Source organism: Jaculus jaculus, chromosome 9 (genome assembly GCF_020740685.1).
Source record: "Jaculus jaculus isolate mJacJac1 chromosome 9, mJacJac1.mat.Y.cur, whole genome shotgun sequence".
NCBI classification, from domain to species: Eukaryota; Metazoa; Chordata; class Mammalia; order Rodentia; family Dipodidae; genus Jaculus; species Jaculus jaculus.
Window position 1 is genome coordinate 135761982 of NC_059110.1, and position 19620 is coordinate 135781601.

Below are 19620 nucleotides of genomic sequence, written 5' to 3' on the forward strand. Positions count from 1 at the left end.
AGGGCTCACACGTCGCACCAATCTGACTCTGGTAATGACTAAATGCTGAACTTAATAATAAGTGGGGATAATTTCAGAACACTTGGCTTTGTTTTAAAGGGCAAGATTTTGGACACAGGCTTCCAGGACTACATCCAGATCCATTTTCCTGGAACATAGCTTGCGGGGAAGAGGGGGAACTGCCCAGGTTCCAGGTGAGCGCCCAGGAGGAGTGGGTCCAGTGGCTTCCTGCATGCCTGGCCCTGGGGCAGTGGCGACGGTGAGACCCCAGAAGCCAGAACTCCACAGTGAACTTTGGCTGCCTCTCCAGTTACTGGGAAGGAGAGTTAGGCCCTTTTCTTTCTTTTTTTTTTTTTTAAATTATTTTTTTATTTATTTGAGAGCGACAGACACAGAGAGAAAGACAGATAGAGGGAGAGAGAGAATGGGCGCGCCAGGGCCTCCAGCCTCTGCAAACGAACTCCAGACGCGTGCGCCCCCTTGTGCATCTGGCTAACGTGGGACCTGGGAAACTGAGCCTCGAACCGGGGTCCTTAGGCTTCACAGGCAAGCGCTTAACCGCTAAGCCATCTCTCCAGCCCGAGTTAGGCCCTTTTCAACCCAGACTGGCTCTGAAAACCCTGGAGATCAGGCAGCAGTTGGAGACCCCCTGCAATCCCCCCATTGGCCTGGTACCCCTACACTTACTGGGGCTTGATGGCTATTCTTTGTCTCACCAGAGTGTACAGAATTCTGAAGTCTATGCAACTCTGCCTCTGTTCACTCCTCAACCCACGCAGGGGTTCACCTTGCTCATGAAGAACAGCCGCTGAAGCTATTGTACGTCAGACCCAGCTGGACCTCGACACACTGCTTGCGTTTTCTGCCTGTATCTCCAGCTTGGTGAATGCTGTCTGCTTTTTTTTCTATCTTTCCAAATGCTATCCTAAGCATTTGGACTCTCAAGTCCTTGCCCATAAACTGCATCAAGAAGGAGAAGAAGGAGTAGGAGAAGGAAGAGAAGCACCAGGAGTCAATTTCATCCAGAAACAATTCCGTGGAGCATGTGAACTTGGGCTTCAACGTGTGGTCTCCCTTGGAGAGAGTGTGAAGGACCATGAGAGTCTGCTGCTGTCTTCTCAGTCAAGAGGCCCTGAATGGGCCTAAGTTGTTCACAGCTGTGGCAGGGAGTCGTCAGGGGTTCTAGATGGTAGCACACACACCAGTAAAGACTCTTCATGACATGGCATATTTTCACATGGGTTTCTGGGAAATCAAGCCACATGCCCCAGCTGTATTGTTTTATTTGAGTAAAACCAGGTATCACACAGTATGGAAGGAAGGCAGGCCATGGTAGGCAGATGTCAAAGGGATTTCACCATGTTTCATGCTTCAGTTTTGCTCAGATTTGACAGGAAAAGAAGTTTGGGTGATATACTGCCAAATTTGAGTCACCCCCCCCCCCCACCGCCTACAAATGCTTTGGGAAAATATTTCTCCACAGCAATGGAAAGCAGGGAACAGCGAATTTAGCTAGTGAATTAGATCAGTGTCCAGATAACTCAGGAACCAAATCCTCTTTTTCTGTCAGAGCAGGGTATTTATCTAAATTATGTGCATTGTCACCACCCCAACTCAATTTTTCCTGAACAGATTTAGCTTAAATTTTTGCCATGTCTTTAGGCTTTCATTTTGCTATGCTAATTGGGAACTTGGAGAGAGTCTATACACACTAAGCCATCAGATCCTAGCCTGCCAGTGATTTGGCTTTAGCTAGCTGTTATTCTTGCTTTTGTTTGTAGACTTATTTGTTTGTTATTGCTGAGACAGTCTTACTACATAGTCCAGGCTGGCCTTGAACATGTGATGCCTCCTGAGTGGCTGATTTTTTTCTCCCCACCTCTCCTTCTTTTAAATTTTATTTTATTTTTATTTACTTATTTGAGAGGGGGAAAGAGGCAGAGAGGGAAAGAGACAGAGAGAGAGAGAGAGAGAGAGAGAGAGAATGGGTGCACCAGGGCTTCCAGCCACTGCAAACAAACTCCAGATGCATGCGCCACCTTGTGCATCTGGCTTACGTGGGTCCTGGGGAACCGAACTGAGGTCCTTTGGCTTTGCAAGCAAACGCCTTAACTGCTAAGCCATCTGTCCAGCCCCCCCCCCGTCTTCTTTTATATTTTGTGGTGTTGAGGATTGAACCTAGGGCTAGTCCATGATAGGCATGTTACCTTCTGACTGAGCTAAATCTTGCTAAGTAGCCCAGGAGGGCCTCGAATTTGTGACGCTTCAATCTCCTGCGTTCTGGGATTATATCACACTTAGACTTAGCTAATTCTCTTTCTTTTATTTCGTAGTGCCAAGGAGTGAGCTTAGGGTCTTGTGCATGCTAAATAAGTGCTGTGCCACTGAGCTAAATCCCTCCCCAGGCCCTGGTTGGCTCCTTGGTCACCCCAGATTGCTGTACCAGGTTTTGGCATCTGTGGCAGTGCCGTCAGCCTCCAGGATCTCTGAGCTGGCTGGGCAGACAGCTCTGTTCCCACCACAGCTGTTTGGGTCTAGACTAGAGCACACCACAATACGGCTGGTGGCTTATAAATGTGTTTACCGCAAATGACATCGCATTTGATAAAAAAGATACCTTTCTGCCAACCTGGATTTCTTGCCTAAACCTTGCTGCTCTTCATCCTGGTAATTCTTCATAGTTGGCATTTTATAGGATGGAAAATGAATTAATTCACTCTACTTGTCAGTGTTATAACTTACATATGGAGCTTGCTTAGTTTGAGAAACATCTGTATTAATCAGACAGACCGAATCATCAAATGGACTCAGTGGTTTGTCTTAAAGGTTTTTCTTCGCAAATGACAAAGCAAACAGCTAACCCATTTTTAGCAAAGAGGCTAAAATTACATTGAATAAATGGAGTTGCATGACTGAAACTTACCCTCAATTAAAAAAAGTTATTTGTGCATGTGTGGATGTTCACCAAGGCCTCATGCCACTACAAACCAACACCAGACACTTGTGACAGGGCCACTTTCTTTTTCTTTCTTTCTTTCTTTTTTTGAGGTACAGTCTTGTTGTAGCCCTGGTTTACCTGGAACTCACTCTGGAGTCTCAGGGTGGCCTTGAACTCACGGCGCCCCTCCCGCCTCTGCTCCCGAGTGCGGGATCCAAGGTGCGCTTTTTGAACAGGCGCCTTAAATAACGGAAGCATCTTCCCAGCCCTACTCATGATTTAAAAGTAAAAATAAAAATAATAATCCTCAATTCAATACATTACTACTTCTGTTTTGAAGAAATTGTGGCATGACCTCCTGTGTTTTATGTCAGACTTAAGATAGTGAATTAAAAGCCCTTCCAATGAGAGATTAATGCTGATGCCCCTCCCCCATATCACATTAAATAGGAATTGGAGCTTTGCCTCAGAGGACATGGCTTCAGAAGTCAATTTGGTTTTGACTTCATGAAAGCAAGGAAACGTGGGTGGTGGATCTGAGTGGAAGCTGCCGTTTTCTACAAATGCGCTCAGACATGGCTGGCCGGGTGGCTGCATGACAGCCGCTCTCTAGGATTAGGAAGTCACTGTGATGGGGATTTTAATAAATTGCACGCCATTTACTGTTTACGAATTCTTCCCAGTTCGTTTGGATCCCTTCCCAGGAGTCAGACCTTTCCGCCTATTTACCTCAATTTACGTGTGGTTCCCAGAGAAGCCAAGTTTGTCCTACAGATGTTAGCTTTGATGGGATGAGCCTGAGGGATTCTGAATTTTCCGTTGATTTTTTTTTTTGGTCCTTGCTGGGTACTGTGAAGTCACTCTTGCCCTTAGCAGAAGAGTGGTCTTAGCTTCAAAGAGCTAGAGAGTGAATTATTTGCCAAATTGCACAAAAGGGAGGTTTATCAAGTTCCTTTTCTCCCCGAGAGGACAACCCCAGGACTGAAGGACTTTATTACTCTTACTCTTGGCTGTAAATTATGCCATTCAGATGCTTTAGAGAGCTCCTCTTGCCTGAGTCATAAAACTTGATACTTGAGGCCAAATACCGTTCTCCCCCAAGAACTGTGAGGAAGATAAAAAGGCAGTAATCTAGGGAGTGGTCCACAAAGCAGCAGAGGATTGGGTCTGAGAATGTAGGCAGTGGGGAATAGTCTATTCTCAAATTAAATTTACCACATGGGGTTGGAGGGATGGCTTAGCAGTTAAGGCATGTGCCTGCAAAGCCAAAGGACCCAGGTTCCATTCCCCAGGACTACATAAGCCAGATGCACAAGGTGAGGTATTTGACTGGAGGTCCTGTCATGACCATTTTCTCTCTCTCTCTGCCTCTTTCTCTCAAATGAATAATAAATAAATAAATCCCTCTCTCTAAAAAAAAAGAAAAAACAACAGCTCTCTCTTAAAAAAATTAAATTTACCATGTATAGAGGCTCACAGGCCTTCTAAGACTTGAGCTGGTCTCTTGGGAAGTACTAGGCTTAGTCAATTCTACCAGCTTGTTTGTTGTGATCTTTAAAGCTTTCGGTTGTGATTTCAGTAAAGCAGCCACTCACCTGGAGAGGGTTTGCTGGGGGTCGCTTTCTCCGCTATCTTTGGAGTCATGGTGCTCTTATGTTTCTGCTTGACGGATGTTTGGTCAATGGCTGGAAGTCTGGAATCACTCTTGACCTCAGGTGTCTTGATAGATGATCTTGGTTCACTTAGAACATCCTCCTCGATAGAACTCTATTGAAAATGAGACATGTCTGAGTATCAGTGGCCAAGGGCTTACCTTTGTTAGACAGAGGAAAGAGACGTGAGGCAGTGGCCCCCCCCCGGGATGGTGCTCAAGCCCCCTGCCCCTCAACCAGCCCTGCTTTGGCTAGTGAGATTTTGATGAATCGGAAGAAGTATTAGTTTAGAAATGGATGTGAAGTTAATGAGTCCATTTTGTAGAACGTTATAAAAAGAGCACATTTCTATGCATCTGTTTTGCAGCATATTATGAAAAGAATGTATTTCTGACCTTTAAGTAATTTGATGATCAAAAAAAAGCTTGTGTTAAAAAGCTACATGTGAGCATCCAGGTGTGGTGGCGCACGCCTTTAATCCCAGCACTCGGGAGGCAGAGGTAGGAGAATGGCTGTGAGTTCGAGGCCACCCTGAGAATACAGAGTGAATTCCAGGTCAGCCTGAGCTATAGCGAGACCCTACCTCAAAAAAACAACAAAAAACAAAACAAAGAAAAACAAAAAAGCTACATGTGAAAGGAGAAAAAAACTCACTGTTTTTAGATTTTTTATTGTTTGTGATTTGAACTACTTTGGGAATGGGTGAGGGTGAGGGAAAATGTTCCTTTGGTAATCGTGTACTTGACAGTGAAAAAGGAAATTTAGTGTGGTAGAGACGGATTAAGTCAGACCTCAGTTTCAACATTCCGAATTACTGGGTGCAACATAAGACAGATGAAATCTCTTTAAAAAGCTCCCCTCCTGGTTTGTCTCCTATAAAGAAGTCAGGATAAATCTATGCATGGACAAGTCATGATTTTTTACAGTGTCAGAGGATCTCAAGTCAGGCTTACAGATGCAATAAAAATTATCCAGGCATTCAACAGTTTTACACTTTGCCTCACTTATGCCCGCCAAAGAAATGATGCAAGCCGTATATAAATGACTCTCAGGACTCTGGCCTCCAGGGGTGATGTCAGCGAACTCTTGCGGCTTCGGGTCCTAGTGCCCATATGATCCGCCGGGCTGTCCAGGCTGCAGCAAGCGCAAAGGCTTCTTCCGCCTCTGGCTCTTCTACATTGCACCTTAGTCCAGAGCTGGAAAGTTCTCTGAAAATGTGGTCTTCTGTAGGCATGGGATGCTAAATTAATGTCCCTGGTACCTTTCCCTGGTGGTTGCAATTTGTATGGACTTTGCCCGTCGTTCTCAGTGACGGTGGTGGCATTTTCATTTCACAGGCTCCTGACTCAGGAAAATACTCCGAATTGCTTTGAATTATTGTACAACATAAGACAGACTAAACTCAAAAAAAAAAAAAAAAGACATCCTGTACTTGTCAGTCTTCTATACAGAAGACTATAAATCTACAGGTGGATGGATCATTATCCTCCACGATGATAAATCATGTTTTTAAGTGTAGGGTTTGGATACAGTCTTCAGACAAATAATTATTGTTGCGCCATATGTTTTCAGAAAACAGACCACCCTAAGATAAAGGAGCAGGAACGGACATAATGAATTGATTGTCTTTTTTCCCTTTCCATTCTGTGACTTAATAGAAATCTTTGAAAAGTATTCTGAAATGTCAAAGATGAATCACGAGGTCGTTTCGGAGCAGGAGCTGAGTTCCACTCTCAGCAAAGGGGGTGTTGGCAGATCTTGATCTCCGTGCCCATGACTGTCAGCATAACTGGGTGATGGAAGTCATCATCCAGGATTTTGGTCCCCGAGAACAGCAGGGAGCATGGGACAGAATCTCTTTTCTACGCTGAGAGAGAAGGCTGCTCACCCAGGGCCTTGAACTTCAGTCTAGGATCTCCAGCCTCACTGAAAACCCAGGAAAGCTACTCTAGGCTACGACCTTTCACACTCGTGTCTCAGCATCAGGAGCGGGTGTCTGTCAATGTTAGTGGATCTGTCCCCTCGCCAGCCAGGAGTGGAATTCTTCATTTGGCCCAGGCGGTGGGGAATTAGGAGAAATTGGCAAAAGGGTCTTTACTGGGTGGCTGTCCCGCCACCTCCATCCTTTCCTTCACCCATTCCTTACACCTGGAGCCTTTAGTGGCACCGAGGAGCTGAAGGAAAGTTTGGCCCATTCACCTGCCTGTTAAGGACGGGCCTGTGCGCCTGCTTTCCAAGTACCTCTGTCTTTGCGCCTTGCCAGGCGGGTGTCATCAGGAGTATCGGAACCGGCTCCACAAGTGGCTGGTTTTGTCACTCGCAGGGTCTTTGCTGTGTCCTTGTGTCCTCAGTCACCGCTCCCCTGGCTCCTTCGTGAAAACCCGTGGTGCGTCCGCAGTGAGGCCACAGGAAGTCTCTCCGGCGCTGACGGCGGTATTTGAAACTCTGGAGCTGGGTCCCCTGGCACTGGATCCCGGTTCTTGTAGGTAGTAATCGTGTGACATTGGCTTAGTTCATTTTTTAAATTTATTTTTTAATTTATTTATTCGCAAGCAGAGAGAGACAGAGAGAGAGAATGAGCGCGCCAGAGCTTCCAGCCACTGCAAACGAACTCCAGACGCGTGCGCCCCCTTGTGCATCTGGCTAACGTGGGACCTGGGGAACCGAGCCTCAAACCGGGGTCCTTAGGCTTCACAAACAAGCACTTAACCGCTAAGCCATCTCTCCATTTAAAAAAAAATTTTTTTTTTTAATTTAATTTATTAGTTTTCTTTTCAGTAAATACAGGCAGTTTGGTACCATTATTTAGGCTCATCTGTGATCTACCCCCTCCCATTAGACCCTCCTTATTATTGAAAATGGGTCGTGCATTGTGGAGTTAGCCCCCAGTTATTAGTATGATAAATGTCTCTGAAAATCATGACCCAACATGTAACTCTGACATTCTTTCCGCCCCCTCTTCCGCAAGATTTCCCTGAGCCATGTTGGGTTCATTTTTGGTCTGCTTCAGTGCTGAGGTGTTGGGGGACTCTGAGGCTCTGGCTCTCTGATTTGGTAGGAGTTGATTTTTCTCTGAATTGATCTCCTTCCCCTTTGTGCTGGTATCCAGTTCACAGGAAAACATCACCCTTGCTTATTTCGCCAGTTGTCCTTAGTTTCAGTTGGGCCCCTTCTGAGGTATGTTGGGGCAGCTCTCTTCTTAGGATCTGCATCTATCTGGAAAAGAGAAGCAGATTCTCCAACGGAGAGTGAGTTAGCACCCAGAAAATTGAGATAACACTTACTTTTTTGATAGACAGTTTGATAGGTGTAGGCCCTCTTATACCCCGTGATTGATGGTAGCTTGATATTGTAGAGTGGGCTTGTGTTTGGGTATGGTTCTGACTTGTTTCCCAGCTCCAGCTAAGGGTCTAGTACCACTGAGTGGATCAGTTAGCCAAATCAAGAGCAATTGATTCCTCACCATGGCTGTGTACCGCTATTGCACTTGTATGGGTATCACATCTGGTTAATTGTTGCTACTTAGGATAAACAATGTGTTGCTTGGACAGATCTTGGTCACTTCCCCCAGTCGCCTATGTAGCGCCTTCTGGCACTAGACACGCTGACTGTCTGGGGACTGACTCTCTCCTGGCTTCCAGCCATGTCATTCCATTTTACGTGTCAGCTGCGTATGGAGTCTTCAGCAATAGGGTCTTACCACTGGCCTTTGGTGGGTCATTAATTACTCTGACAGAAGTCTGTCATTGTTTTGGGAAACCTTGTAGGTTTCTTTGATCAAAAGCTCATTGTGGATTGTAGGCCCAAGCTGGAAGTGGGGGTTACAGGTCAGTGTGCACTAAGAAATTGAGGAAAAAGATAACTAATATACAAGAGTTAGAGAGAAGAGAGATAGAGGGGAGAGGGGGAGAGGGAGGGAGGGAAGATGTAGGAGATTTAGGTCAGTCTTGATCCTACCCTCTCCAGTGTCTTGTGGTTCAGGTGTTTCCTGTAAGGGACTAGTGAAGGTTCAGTCAATTGGTCTGTATTTTAGGAAGTAGAATTTTATGGTACCATTGCCGTTTGGGTCCGGATTACTGTTTTCCACCCTTTGATTCCCTCCCCGCCCTCCCATCCATCTTATTGTCTAGTCCATGAGGTACTTGCTGGGTATGTAAGGCATCTTGGGCAAATTCAGGTTAGGTGTTGCAGATGAGTGAGACTATGTGTCGATTTTTTTTCTGTGATTGGGTAAGTTCGCTGAGAATGATCTGTTCCAGGTTCCACCATTTTTCCTCAAATTTCTTTATGTCGTTTTTTCTTACTGCTGTATAGAATTCCATTGTGTAGATATACCACATCTTTGTTATCCATTCTTCTAATGATGGACATCTGGGTTGATTCCAGCTTTTAGCTATTACGAATTGAGCTGCTACAAACATGGTTGAGCAAATCTCTCTGGCTTTTGGTTTGAAGGTTTTAGGGTACATGCCCAGTAATGGTATAACTGGGTCTGTTGGTATTTCTATAGTCAGCTTTTTCAGGAGTCTCCATATTGCTTTCCAAAGTGGTTGTACCATCCTGCATTCCCACCAACAGTGAATGAGTGTCCCTGCTTCTCCACATCCTCGCCAGCATTTATTTTCATTTGACCTTTTGATGTTGGCTATCCTTATTGGGGTAAGGTGGAATCTCATAGTTGTTTTAATTTGCATTTCTCTGATGATTAGGGATGATAAATAAATAAATAAAATAAATAAATAAATAAATAAATTTTTATTAACATTTTCCATGATTATAAAAAAAAAATCCCATGGTAATTCCCTCCCTCCCCCCCCACACTTTCCCCTTTCTCATTTTTTTTTTTTAATCTCAGATTTCCTCATCTGAACAAAGCTCCTATTTTTGATGGTTTCATTAAGGATTAAGCGAAATATGATATGCATATAGCACTTATAATGACACTATGTATAGAGACATATATGTTAAACACTGTAAGTCTCATAGTTTTTTTTTTTTTAAGGTAGGGTTTCACTCTAGTCCAGGCTGACCTGGAATTAACTATGTAGTCTCAGGGTGGCCTCGAACTCATGGCGATCCTCCTACCTCTGCCTCCCGAGTGCTGGAATTAAAGGTGTGTGCCACCATGCCCGGCTAATCATAGTGTTGTTTTTTATAATTATTCACATTACATCACTTTCAAAATTAGTTTCATACTGAATGTTAGCTATCCATTGTTGAAATCAAAGCCAAAGACACCAGTAAAAAATTATGTTGGATGCCTTCTACCCAAGGACACATGGAAGAGGAGGTATGTTGGTTCCTATGTGGCACTCTTCGTTTCTTCTACAGACCATATAATTGATGATAGTCATAATAAGCAGTTGAAATTCATCCAGTCTTCTGGAAATACTGTGTAGTCTTTTATCAGATACTAAATAGAACTAATGGTAAAAAAAAAAAATTAACAATATCTAGAGCTTGTCAAACAAACAATAATGAGATTTTGATTTAAAGTCAATTTTCAAACTGTCTTTTCCTCTTGTAATTTTGAAATTACACTTTTCATTTCTTCCCCATATGTTCCTAAGTTGAAATGTCACGTGGAGGTGGAGGCAGCAGCCCATTGCTATTCCTCTGGGGGGAAGAAATCCAGCTCTGTCTTTCAAAATCAAAATCAAAGTCTAAAACCATGAAAAACAACAAAAACTGAACCTATATAATACATGAGTATAATTTAATATTGGGAATTTTAGCTGACAGAAAGATGGAAGAAGCCATTCTACATGCAGTTCAATGGGAGAAAGAGATACCACCAGTGAAGATACTCAACAGTGGACACTGCAAGCCTTAGAATTGGCCAGCTAGCCCAAATGAGCCAATGGGTGCAATAGTGGCACATCTGTCATGGTGGAAACCAACTGCCCTCCAGTTGGACTGGAGGCCCATTCCATGGGAGGGAATACATCCCTGATACTGAAAACTTAAAACAGGGGTAGTCATGAGCCTTAGGGGTGTGACATCTGCTGATGTCTGGATAAATGTGTATACTATGCTTATCAAACTGTCCAGTAAGCACTTCTCTTAATATTCATACCTTTATATTAGTGCTACTCTCACTTTGGGTAGAGAATCTTCTCTTTTCAGATGGCAGTGACCTTGGGATGACTCAGAAGGTATCATGGTGCTGGAAAGAAGTGACTGGAGTACTGAGTAACATCATGATCAAACCTTCCAAGGTTCAGGGTTTAATGCGGAAGAGGTGGCAGAAAGAATGTAAGAGCCAAAGGAAGGGTAGGACTCCTTATAATATGCTCCCTCCAAACATAAAATGGCCTGGATAACCATGACATTATAGTGTCTGACACTACCTACACAAGACCATCATAAGAAGAGGAAAAGATCATGAGATCCAAATAGAGACTGATTGAGATGGGGAGGGGATATGATGGAGAATGGAATTTCAAAGGGGAAATGGGGAGGGGAGGGCATTACCATGGGATATTTTTTATAATCATGGAAGATGTTAATAAAAATTGAGAAAAAAATATTGGGAATTTTATACAAGTCCTAATAAAGCCATGCTATCTAAAATACGTTATTAAAATTGTTTTTTCTAGGGTACTTAAGGTTTTCCAAAGACCCCCAACTTACCCTCTGGCATCATACGTAATTAGTATATTGTATTAGATTAGATCCACTCTCTGCAAAGTTTAAAGAAGTTCACAACGGGACTTAATTAATTAGGGGATGTAAGTCATGCCAGACACTGGGTAATGACTTAGTGACAATCCTTCCTCCCTCCCTTCTTTCTTCTCTTCCTCACTTCCTCCTTCCCCCCTTCCTTCCTGTGCTGGGAACTGAACTTATACCCTCAGCCCTTACTTGACAACGTACTGATGGGCTCTGTCAGAGCTCCTGGAAAGTGAAGGCAGGGAATTAGGATGCATTTCTCCAGAATGCAAGAGGACCAGAAACTGGTATCTAGAAAAGCTGAGTCTGAAATGGTAAGGTGACAGTGACCAGAGATGCTCAGAAGGCAAGTGGACCCAAGTAACCGGGGAAAGAGAAGACGTGATACTATTTTCCAACTCTTGCCCGATGCCTTCTTTCTAAGGCTTCAGAAATCGGTTCTCACTTGTCACCCCCTTGCCCTTCCCCCTGAGCCATGGGGTGAGAACTGATAGAGGTGCACAAAACCTGCTTTTGCCATGTGCCTGTGATGCAAGGCTGGGGTGACTGGATCTTAGGACATAGCGTGGGTCAGGGCAGGACCTTCTATGAGTAAGAGGCAAGGAGGAATGGCAGGTGGGTGCCTGAGAGAAACTGTGTGCTTACTGCAGTGGAAATGAATTTAGTCTAATGAGATTATGAAAAGTCATGGTCAAGGCAGTGAACCTCGACAGTCAAACAGGGCCAGTATGAGAAGAGCAACCAGGGAACTGTGTACCCAAATGAGTGTTATCAGGGCACTGTCCCCAAAGTCAACATTCAGAATGTCTTACACACAGAAGCCATGTCCAGGAATTGAGGGCAGCTTTGTATAAACAGTCTTCTGGGTGGGATGTTAATAGCTTTAACATATTAAATAAATATAAAGTATGTTCTACACTGAATGCACAAAGGAGGCTAAACTTTCTTTTGTCAAGGAAAAAAGCTCAAAGAGCAGCAAAATCCTTCAGATGTGTTCAGGACATTTTGAGGTTACCTGACTTGCGAATATGGATCAGTAGGGGTGCCACCCACTGGAATCCCTCATTTGGCCCCCTCAGAAGATATGCCTGCCAGTGATGTTGGGAGAGACTAGGATTCCTGCAGAAGGCCTTGGTCTGCACTGAGCTACAAGGTGCTTGTAGGAGTCAGCGCGCCTGCTCTGTGCATACACAGCATGGCCCCTGTCTCTGCCACTGGGTTCTGTAGACCAAGGTCCCTGCCTGCAGCCGTCTCTCTGATGTCCATGCTAGGAGGCTGGAGGGACTCCCGAGGCCCTGAACGGAGGGGGCCAGAGTGGCCTCTTCAGTAAAACTCTTCACAACAGCATATCACCACTGGGTCTGTTCTCAGAAGGGGAAGTTGCTTTGAAATGGCTATCCATCCTAAGGAACAGCCCTGGCTAAAGCTGGAAGTGGAGAGCTGCTGACATAACAAGCACAACACAGTAATTTTTGCGTGTGCACATGCATGTTCATGTGTGTGAGTGTGGATGCACACATGCATGGTGCATGTGTGGAGGCCCGAGGACCAAGTTCAGGTCGGTCCTGGCCCTTCCACCTTGTTTGAGGTGTGGTTTCTTGCTCTGGGTTCACTATTATTATCATTTAGGGGCTTTGTATGGACACCTCATCTCCCTCCTCCCCCCCCCCTTTCCTCAGCGGGAGTGCCGGGTTCACCGTGTGGCTGGGGGTTCAGTTGCCGGGCAGCGGTCAGTCACGTGGGGGCTGGGCAGTGCCTCTGGATATTCCCTCCCTCCCTGGGGCTCTTACAGTCTTTTTGGCCCCCCTTCCTCAAAATTCCCTGTTGCTCTAGATCCTTGATCTGGTGTTCTCTCCTGCTGTCTCCAGAAGCTTCTGAGAACTCCCCCTGTCTGTCTCCACCTCCATCTCCAACCAGGCTCAGCACCAGCGTTCAGGGGTGACAGCAGCCCACGGCAGCTCCCAGGTTTTCACTTGCAATCTGGAGATGGGCTTGAGCAGCCCTGAGCTGTCTTCCCAGTGCAGACGACACAATTTTGACCCCTGCTGAACGTGTCCTGTAGCGCAAACGAATCTCTCCTTGCAGAAATCAACAGCCAATTGCCATGAATGGTGGCCGCATATTCCCATGCTGTGGGGTTGTTAGCATGAGGGATATCTGTGTTTGCTGTCCTCTGGCTGGTGACGTGGTGAGTTCTGTGTGGTAGTGCAGTGGGTGAGGAAATAGTAGGTGGCCAGGAAATAGCTGGATGTAAAATAATTAAACACTAAAATGTAGTGTTGAGTTGCTCACTGAGATTGCCCTGGATTGGGTATTCCTCAGTATGGTTTTGCTACATTATATTTCCCCTTCATCTTATCTTGTTTTTTCTTTCCCTCTACGATTTCTTCTTCCTTCCTTCCTTCATATATTCTTTCTACCTTCTTCTCTCCCTCCCCCTCTATCTACATGTATATGTTGTATGTGGTACATACATGAATGTACGCATGTTCATATGTATGTGTGGAGGGCAGAAGTTGATGTGGGGTATCTTCCTCAATCTCTCTCCACCTTCTCCACCTTATTTTTTTAATTTTGGGGGAAGGGCTTATTTCAGCTTATGGTTTCTAGGGGGAGTTTCATCATGGCTGGAAACATATGACAGAGCAGGCAGCCAGGGTGTCACATCTTGTCACCAAATCAGCTCTGAACACCCAGTGAGCTGGAATTAACCTCAAGGCCCACCCCCAGTGACATACCCCCTCCAGCCAGGCGCCACCTTCCAACTTTCCACCAGGTGACAACCAAGTACTCAAAACACATCCAAACCACCACAGCGTGGAAGCATCGAGTGAATCGATCTTTGGATTGTCTTGTTGTTAGAATGTTTGATTTTAAAAAGTGCTGCTTGGCTCGCTTTCATTCTGTGCAGTGTGTTTTCACAGTCACCTGCAGACTTTATCGTGAACGCACAGCTCACTTGGAATCAGCGTCTTTACTGTACAAATGTCGGGGCCCTCCTACTTCGCTGTCTCCTGTTAGCTCACTCTTGTGCACACCTGTGTGTGGGCAGCAGGTGTGCACCTGGGCCTCTTGCCACTCCCAGTGAGCACCAGACACTTACCCACTTTTTGGCATCTGGCTTACGTGGACAGGTCCTCTCCATTTTATTTATTTATTTTATTTGCTTTTATTTTTTAAAGGTAGGGTCTTGCTTTAGCCCAGGCTGACCTGGAATTCACTCTGTAGTCACAAAGTGGCCTCGAACTCACAGTGATCCTCCTGCCTCTGCCTCCTAAGTGCTGGGATTAAAGGCATGCGCCACCACGCCCAGACTCCACTGTATGTTTTTGAGACAAGGTCTCTCACTGAACTACAACCAGTCCCAGGGATTCTCCTGTCTTCACATCCCCAGCTCTGAGACTAGAGGGGTGCCTGGCTCTCAGGGGGGCTCTGGGGATCATCACTTTACCTGCTGAGCCACCTCTCAGCCCTTCATCCTTTGTGTCTATGTGTCTTCTCCCCGTAGCTGAGAGGTGCCTCTGAGAAAAAAGGACTTGGGCATCAAACCATCCTCAATATTGCCTCGACTCAAAATCACAGGTCACGAGACAAGGAAGGCAGTGGGAAAAGATCATGTGTTCCTGCTAGGTCCTCACTCTGTGCCAGGCACCACGGAGGAGTCTGCAGACAGGAAGCTTACAACTGGGGGCACAAGACCAGTGCCTTCCTAGCCAGATGCAGAGCACACAAGCAACTGATAAACTGAGTCACCCCAAGAAAAGATGACAAGTTAAGAGAGCGTGGTGATGTACTGGAGCTCAAAGGATGATGGCATCCAGCTGGGCTGGAGGCACATGTGAGCCAACGTGCGGATGGAGAGAAAGTGCCATGGCATAGCTCCAGGCCAGCCAGCCAAGGGTCCAGAGCGGACAGCAAAGGACAGAGATGGGGCCAGATTTCTGTAAGCAAACATTTGGGAGTCAGTGTGATAGGGAATTGCAATCCACTGGACACTTTCTGAGTGGAAAACAATGCTAAAATTTATTTTGTATGTTTCCCTCTGTGAGACAACAAGGCATCCTGCAAAGTTTCTGGTGAAACAATCTCTGCTGTTTCAGTGGTTTATTTGTGTGTGGTGTGTGTGTGTGTGTGCAGTGCACATACATGCCAGGGCCTTTTGCAGCTGCAAATACCAGAAACTTGCACCACTTTTTGTGTCTGGCTTATGTGGGTGGCTTGGGAATTGAACCTGAGTCAGCAGGCTTTGCAAACAAGTGGCCATCTTCCTAAACTGCTCAATGGTTTATTTATTTATTTTGTTTTTCGAGGTAGGGTCTCACTCTGGCCCAGGTTGACCTGGAATTCACTATGTAGTCTCAGGGTGGCCTCAAACTCATGGCGATCCTCCTACCTCTACCTCCCGAGTGTTGGGACTAAAGGTGTGCACCACCACGCCTGGCTTCAATGGTTTAGTTTTAAAAAATACTTTTTGTGGGGCTGGAGAGATGGATCAGTGGTAAAGGCACTTGCTTATAAAGCCTAACAACCCAGGGTTCAATTCCCCAGTACCCATGCAAGCCAGATGCACAAGGTGGCACATACATCTGGAGTTCATTTGCAGTGGCAAGAGACCCTGGTGTTCCCATTCTCTCTTTCTTTCTGTCTATATCTCTTTGCTTGTAAATAAATAAAAAATATTTAAAAAATATATTTCTAAATTTTTTTGGTAAGAGAGTGACAGAGCGAGAGCCAGCAGGTGAGGGAGTGAGAGATAGAGAACATGGGCACCTTGCTGCTGCAATGAAGGTCAGATGCCTGCACCATTTCACATGGGCAGTAGGGAATCAAATAGGGGCTCACAGGATTGGCAAACAAGTGCCTTTAACCACTGAGCAATCTCCCCAGATCTCAGTGGTTTATATTTATTTATTTATTTATTTATTTATTTTTGGTTTTTTGAGGTAGGGTCTCACACTAGTCCAGGCTGAACTGGAATTCACTATGTAGTCTCAGGGTGGCCTCGAACTCACAGCAATCCTCCTACCTTTGCCTCCCAAGTGCTAGGATTAAAGGCATGTACCACCATGCCCAGCTCAGTGGTTTATTTATTTATTTAATTTTTATTTATTTATTTGAGAGGGGCAGAGAGAGAAAGAGAGAATGAATGGTCACGCCAGGACCTCCAGCCACTGCAAATGAACTCCAGATGCGTGTGTCCCCTTGTGCATCTGGCTAATGTGGGTCCTGGGGAATCGAGCCTTGAACTGGGGTCCTTAGGCTTTGCAGGCAAGCGCTTGATTGCTAAGCCATCTCCCCAGCCCTCAATGATTTATTTTTGTAAAGAGTAATTCTTTATTAGAAAAGAAGTATGTGCTTAAATGGGACAAGAGAGACAAGTATACTGAAAGAAAATTAAATAGTCAAATTTTCAATTGAAATAAAAACTGCTAATTGGTTTGTCCATATTCTTTCAGGGCTATGTTAAAAATCGTGATGGGGTCTACCAGCTTTCCACTGAAATCCCTCCTAAGGCTTCACGAGCTAGAGCTGCCATGTGGCTGCCCGCCTCATGCTGAAGAACTTAGCTTCCCCCGCAGTGACATGTGCCCTCAAGGAAGAAGGCCTCCTTAGAGGGACGTGAGTGGAAGAGACAGGAGTAGCCACCCCAGAAGAAATTCCTGGCCTTGGACCTCTGCCTGCCCCCTTCCTGTGAACTGGAGTGGAAGCTTTGAAAGTTGCTTGTCGAAGACAGTAACTTGTGCCCCTGAAAGTCTGCCTAGGGAAGAGCTGCTGCCTGACTGAGCCATTGCATTTTTGGGCTGTCTATTATAGAAGCTAACATTATCCTAGTATACTTTAAAAAATACTTTTAGGCTGGGTGTGGTGGTGCACGCCTTTAATCCCAGCACTCAGGAGACAGATAAGAGGATTGCTGGGAGTTCAAGGCCACCCTGAAACTCCATAGTGAATTCCAGGTCAGCCTGGGCCAGAGTGAGACCCTACCTCAAAACCACAAAAAAAAAACCCTTTTATATTTTTATTTATTTATTTGAGAGAGAAAAGGAGAGAGAGAGAGAATGGGCATGCCAGGGCTTCCAGCCACTGCAAATTAATTCCAGATGCATGTGCCAATTCCAGATGCATGTGCCACCTTGTGCATCTGGTTTATGTGGATCCTGGGGAATCAAAATGAAGTCCTTTGGCTTTGCAAGTACCTTAACCGCTAAGCCATCTCCCCAGCCCTTATCCTAACATACTTTTATGTATATGTATAATTTTTAAAGTAAAATAGAATTATACCACACATAGTTTTACTTAACACTATATTGCAGCAATAAATATCTTTCTACAGTTTTTCCGATCCTGTTTTGAAAATGTTGATATCTATAGAGAAGTTGAAAGAATAGTATAAGTAACATTTTTTAGTCTTGCCAATTTTTTTCATTTCTTCTTATACTCCTTTTTTCTATGTATGTACTATGTGTGCACATGTATATTGGTGTTCATGTGTCTGTGGACACATGAGAGTGTTATACATATGGAAGCCAGAAGTTGACATCAGATGCCTTCCTCAGTTGTTCTCCACTTCCTTTTTCTTTTTCTTCTTCTTCTTCTTTCCCCTTCTCCTTCTTCTTCCTCCTCCTCTTCTTCTTCTTCTTCTTCTTCTTCTTCTTCTTCTTCTTCTTCTTCTTCTTCTTCTTCTTCTTCCTCCTCCTCTTCCTCCTCCTCCTCCTCCTCCTCCTCCTCCTCCTCCTCCTCCTCCTCCTCCTCCTCTTCTTCTTCTTCTAATTCTTCTTCTTCTTCTTTATTTTTGGTTTTTCGAGGTAGGGTCTCACTCTAGCCCAGGTTGACCTGGAATTTACTATGGAGTCTCTGGGTGACCTCAAACTCACAGCAATCCTCCTACTTCTGCCTCCCGAGTGCTGGGATTAAAGGCGTGCGCCACCAAGCCCGGCTTCTTCTTTATTTTTAATTTTAAAAATATTTTATTTTATTCATTTATTTGAGAGAGAGAGAGAGAGAGAGAGAGAGAAATACAAAAATAGGCAGGTAGAGAGAGAGAGAGAATGGGCGTGCCAGGACCTCCAGCTACTGCAAATGAACTCCAGATGCATGCACCCCCTGTGTATCTTGCTTATGTGGTCCTTTGGCTTTGCAGGCAAACGCCTTAACCACTAAGCAATCTCTCCAGCCCTATTTTTAGTTTTTTAAGAATTAAAAAAAAATTGAGGTAGGGTCTTGCCCTAGCCCAGATTGGACCTGGAATTCACTATGTAGTCTCAGGCTGGCCTTGAACTTATAGCGATTTTCCTACCTCAGCCTCCTGAGTGCTGGGATTAAAGGTGTGCACCACCATGCCCAGCTTTTAATTTTTGAAATTAGTCTCTCACTCTAGTCCAGTCTTGCCTTGAACTCATAGCAATCCTCTTACTTCAGCCTGGGTGCTGAGATTAAAGGTGTGTGTCATCACGCCTGGCCTTCCACTTTCTTTTTTGAGACAGGGTCTCTCACTGAACCTGGAGCTCACTCATTCAGCTATCTTAGCTAGTCAATGAGCCCTAGAGATCCTTCTGCCTCTGCCTCCCAGCACTGGGGTAATAAGCACGCCCCCATGGGGGACCTGGGAATCCGAACTCACAGTAAGCACTTTCCTGACTGAGCATCTCTCTAGCCTCTTTACTATAGTCTTAACCAGCCATATTTCAGGACATATTAGCCATGAACTCTTGAGAATTCATTTCCTCTCAAAATAAACATTTTCCTACAAAACCATAATACTATTTCTCTTACCTAAAAAAATTTATAGTCATTATGTCTCTTTTTTAAAAATATTTATTTATTTATTTGAGAGAAAAAGGCAGAGAGAGAGAGAGAATGGGTGCGCCAGTGCAAACAAACTCCAGATGCACAAGGGGGAAGAGTCGAACCAGGGTCCTCTGGCTTTGCAGGCAGATGCTTTAACTGCTAAGCCATCTCTCCAGCCTCATTACGTCTCTTAATGTTAAAGCGTGGTCTGCCATTTTTGCTTTTTCTTGATTTTGGTCACTGTGAAGAGATGCAGGCGGCTGCCTCACAGAACGTTTGATGTCTGTTTCCTCACAGTGAAATTCAGTCTAACCCCTTTGGGTGTACATCTTATAGCTGGTGTAACAGCCTTTGTCGCCAGTGGCTGCATTAGGCTAGCCCCACGACTGACGACCAGGGAAGGTGGGCTGTCGGGACTCTGCAGCGTACAGTCACGGGCTCTCCCTTTTGTAATTAGTCGGTGCTGGTTATCTGTGTGGATGTGGGGCAGGGGGGTTCTCTGACACTTGTTGACTAGCCTATTCCTCAACAATATTTCACCTAATGGTTTTAACATCTTTTGCTGTTCTT

General features: G+C 45.0%; 1 protein-coding gene across 2 annotated transcripts in view; it reads right to left on the reverse strand.

The window, feature by feature from the left end:
• The window catches only part of Marchf10 (membrane associated ring-CH-type finger 10), a 123559-nt gene that overhangs the window by 60030 nt on the left and 43909 nt on the right, over positions 1 to 19620 (reverse strand). For both annotated transcript variants that reach the window (XM_045159072.1, XM_045159073.1), the window contains exon 4: positions 4534 to 4705. In XM_045159072.1, the coding sequence (XP_045015007.1) occupies positions 4534 to 4705 (172 nt within the window). The remainder of the gene's footprint in view (positions 1 to 4533; positions 4706 to 19620) is intronic.